This window comes from Sinocyclocheilus rhinocerous, unplaced genomic scaffold (genome assembly GCF_001515625.1).
Source record: "Sinocyclocheilus rhinocerous isolate Xijiao unplaced genomic scaffold, SAMN03320098_v1.1 scaffold77, whole genome shotgun sequence".
In the NCBI taxonomy this organism is placed as follows: domain Eukaryota; kingdom Metazoa; phylum Chordata; class Actinopteri; order Cypriniformes; family Cyprinidae; genus Sinocyclocheilus; species Sinocyclocheilus rhinocerous.
In genome coordinates, this window is record NW_015635045.1 from 829037 (window position 1) to 832187 (window position 3151).

Consider the following 3151-nt stretch of genomic DNA (forward strand, 5'->3'; position numbering starts at 1 on the left):
ACATGACAGGTTTTCTGGTACGCAAAACAGGTACTTTAAAGGAATTCCTTAGCTTATTGCCGTTACTGTGGCAGCCAACAACAGCACAGCTTAACACTCCTTACATATTTATATTTAGTTATATTGAAAAAGTTTCAATTCAGTCGATCTTTTTTACCCCGTTTTAACATGGATTTCTATGGAGACTGGCCGTAGATGTCGGATAGCAGCGGCGGCACATAATGTGCACGTTTTGATTGGTCAGATCGCCTGTCAATCAAGCTCTTTGTGAACGGTCAATTGACGTTATTTAAATGAGGCTACAAAAAGACCAAGTATAGAAAGGGTTAAAAGACATAAAACAAATATGAATGAAAATAAACTGTTAGTAAAATAGTTTATAGCACTTTAAAAGCATGGTTCATTATATGGACCCTTTTAAAGAGGGTTATATTTAGCCGTTCTATTTAAGAGTCTATTAGAGCTTATACATAAAAGTCATGTTTGACTCTCTTTGCACTACAGAATGAGCAGAAGTCTGGAATTGTGCCATTTTTTAAAAATTATTTCAGTGGATTCAGCCAGGAAGCTTACCCGCAAGTCCACAGGCCGTGACCTCTGACGTAGAAACAGGCTCCTGAGTCAGCAAAAGCAAAGCGAATACAGAAAGCCATGCAGGAAACTTATTCAGCAGCAACATGTTCTTCTGAAGGATTATTCTCAGTGTCTAGAGAGGAATAAAGCATTAAACATTCACATCAGTTGTCTCTCTTCACACTTGTTTTTGCTACCTTTAGGGTGATTTAATGTGGCAATGATATGCAATCATGATAAAATAGTACATTGTCACCCACGCTGTTGTTTTTTTACATATGTGGTTGGAAAATGTGTAACTGCTCTCACACATTAAACGCTCAAGCATAAGGTGCGGCTCCTTTGTTTCCCTAGATCGGTTTGGTATATATAACCTGCTTGGTATCATATCAGCTCTTTGGCATCTTGACCTTAAAACGGCTGTTCTGCATCACTGTGTATTTCATTAGTTCTTTGCCTTAAAGAGACAGATCATCCAAAAATAAATATCCTGTCATTATTTACTCAGAACATGAAAGAAGGTATTATGAAAAATGTTGGTTACCGAACAGTTTGGTGTCTATTAACTTCCATTAGATGGAGAGAAAAAGAAATATTTCAAATAAACATCTTTAATGTTTCATGCAAGAAAGAAATTCATACAGGTTTGGAACAACATTAGGGTGAATAAATGATTTGGTGAACGATCCCCTTAACACATTCTCAAATCTGAATTTATACACAAATATATTACAAATAGAAGGGAAATCGAATTATAGATTCAGCATAAAAAGGACATGTATAAATCATAAAAAAGCATTAAAAAACAAATGTTGATATTTTGTTAGATTCTAATGATGTTACATCAACAGAATATATTTTTATTTTTAATATAATATAAAAATACACAAATATTACATTTTCATTATGTTTAAAATGTTTAAGGCATTAAATCTTTATATAGAAATTTATTTAGATATTCAATATCAAGATGTTCACAATTATATATTTTTATATATGTATAATGTATAATGATCAAACTTTCATCATAGTATGTTCTGTTATTTGTATTCTTTTTAGGAGCTCTTGTTTTTAATATATTATATACATTATAACATTTGCCTTAATGTGCTATAATAAAAGCTGTTATTTTGATAAACTATTCACAAATGTTCATAAATGTTGATATCTGCACACACAAGAACAAATACACAGAATTATACAGTGGATTCAGTTAATGCCACTCAGTTAACCTTAATTCAACCTATTTACATAAAGAAGATCTGAAGATGTGCTGAGAAAGAAGGAAGACAAAATATCCACATATGATAACGAGTTAAAGCTACTACAGCAGAAAAGAACAGAGTAAACAAGTATACTCACTGTCACTGTTCTCTAATAGAAAGATCCTGATGGTATGAGCCCATATAGTTGCCTTAGGATGGTCTGAATGAATTTAGCTTAACGTTCTCGGATTTTGTAGGATACAGCACCCTCTTGTGTGACTCAGTGTGTGTGTGTGTGAGTGAGAGAGAGAGAGAGAGACTGCCTAGTGCCTATACCTAGTATATAGTTACAATATATTTCTAGAACAGCATACACATCGCACTGCCAAGATAATGAATTCCACTGAAAGTTTTATTTAAAATACTTGTGGTTTTGTCATTTAGTGTGAACTGTTTAACTGATCACTCAAGAGCTGTTTGAAAAGGTTTGTAGTTATAAATCAGTCGTGTTATTCCAACTTTCTGTCTGTCTGTGTGTGTTATGCTCTGTGAATCAGTTAAGCTATCAAGTGTTTACTTTGGTTTACTCTGTTTATTCACTTTCCCCTTATGTGCTGAAATACAGCCAATTTAAGAAAGCAAGAAAAAAAACATCATCTTTCAAATTACAAATCTATTTGCAAGAGGAATGTTCATGTTGAATATGAGCTCTGAGTCTTTCAGCTCCCACAAGTATAAACATTTCTGTTTTCAGCTTAAAATGTTCCCTCCGGGTTTTATGCTGATGGGAAACATGCATATTTGCAATTACCTTTTTGATGAGAAATTAAACAGATCATCAGTTGCACAGCTTCTAAAATGTATAGGCTATAGAAGACAGCCAAGTTTATAGCGTTTATTAACGGACGAAATAATAATTAATAATATACAGTACATGTAGCAGTACACATGTAGAATGATCTCAAATATCTGATGACATATATTCAACAATAAGTAGTAAAATTAGCTTGCAGTAACAAACTTTCTCATGATTGTTAAAATGCTACTGTTGAAGTAAAAGGGTTCATTCCCATAAACACATCTCTCTCATAAATACCAACTGTATTGGATAAGCCATTTCTCCTGCAGTTGTACCTGCACTCACTCACATCATTAACACATCCCTTCACACTGGTGTTTTTCCCTCAGCATTTAGACAGGCTCGTATAACCCCACTACTTAAGAAACCCACCCTTAACCCATCTCTTTTAGAGAACTAAAGACCGGTTTCCCTTCTTCCTTTCATTGCAAAAACACTTGAACGAGCTGTGTTCAACCAAGCTGTGTTCAACCTTTCTCACACAGAACAACCTCCTGGACAGCAACCAATCTGG

At 34.1% G+C, this 3151-nt stretch overlaps 1 protein-coding gene across 3 annotated transcripts in view; it reads right to left on the reverse strand.

Annotated features, from left to right (window-relative positions):
• il13ra2 (interleukin 13 receptor, alpha 2) overlaps window positions 1-2032 on the reverse strand; it is an 11422-nt gene extending 9390 nt beyond the window's left edge. For 2 of the 3 annotated variants that reach the window (XM_016560548.1, XM_016560546.1), the window contains exons 1-2: window positions 1936-2032; window positions 574-706 (exon numbers count right to left, since the gene is read on the reverse strand). In XM_016560548.1, the coding sequence (XP_016416034.1) occupies window positions 574-679 (106 nt within the window). In that variant the 5' untranslated portion in view covers window positions 680-706; window positions 1936-2032. Of the gene's footprint in view, window positions 1-573; window positions 707-833; window positions 988-1935 lie in introns of those variants that run through there. The other variant, XM_016560547.1, reaches the window with a different exon arrangement.
• Between the last annotated feature and the right edge of the window lie 1119 nt (window positions 2033-3151).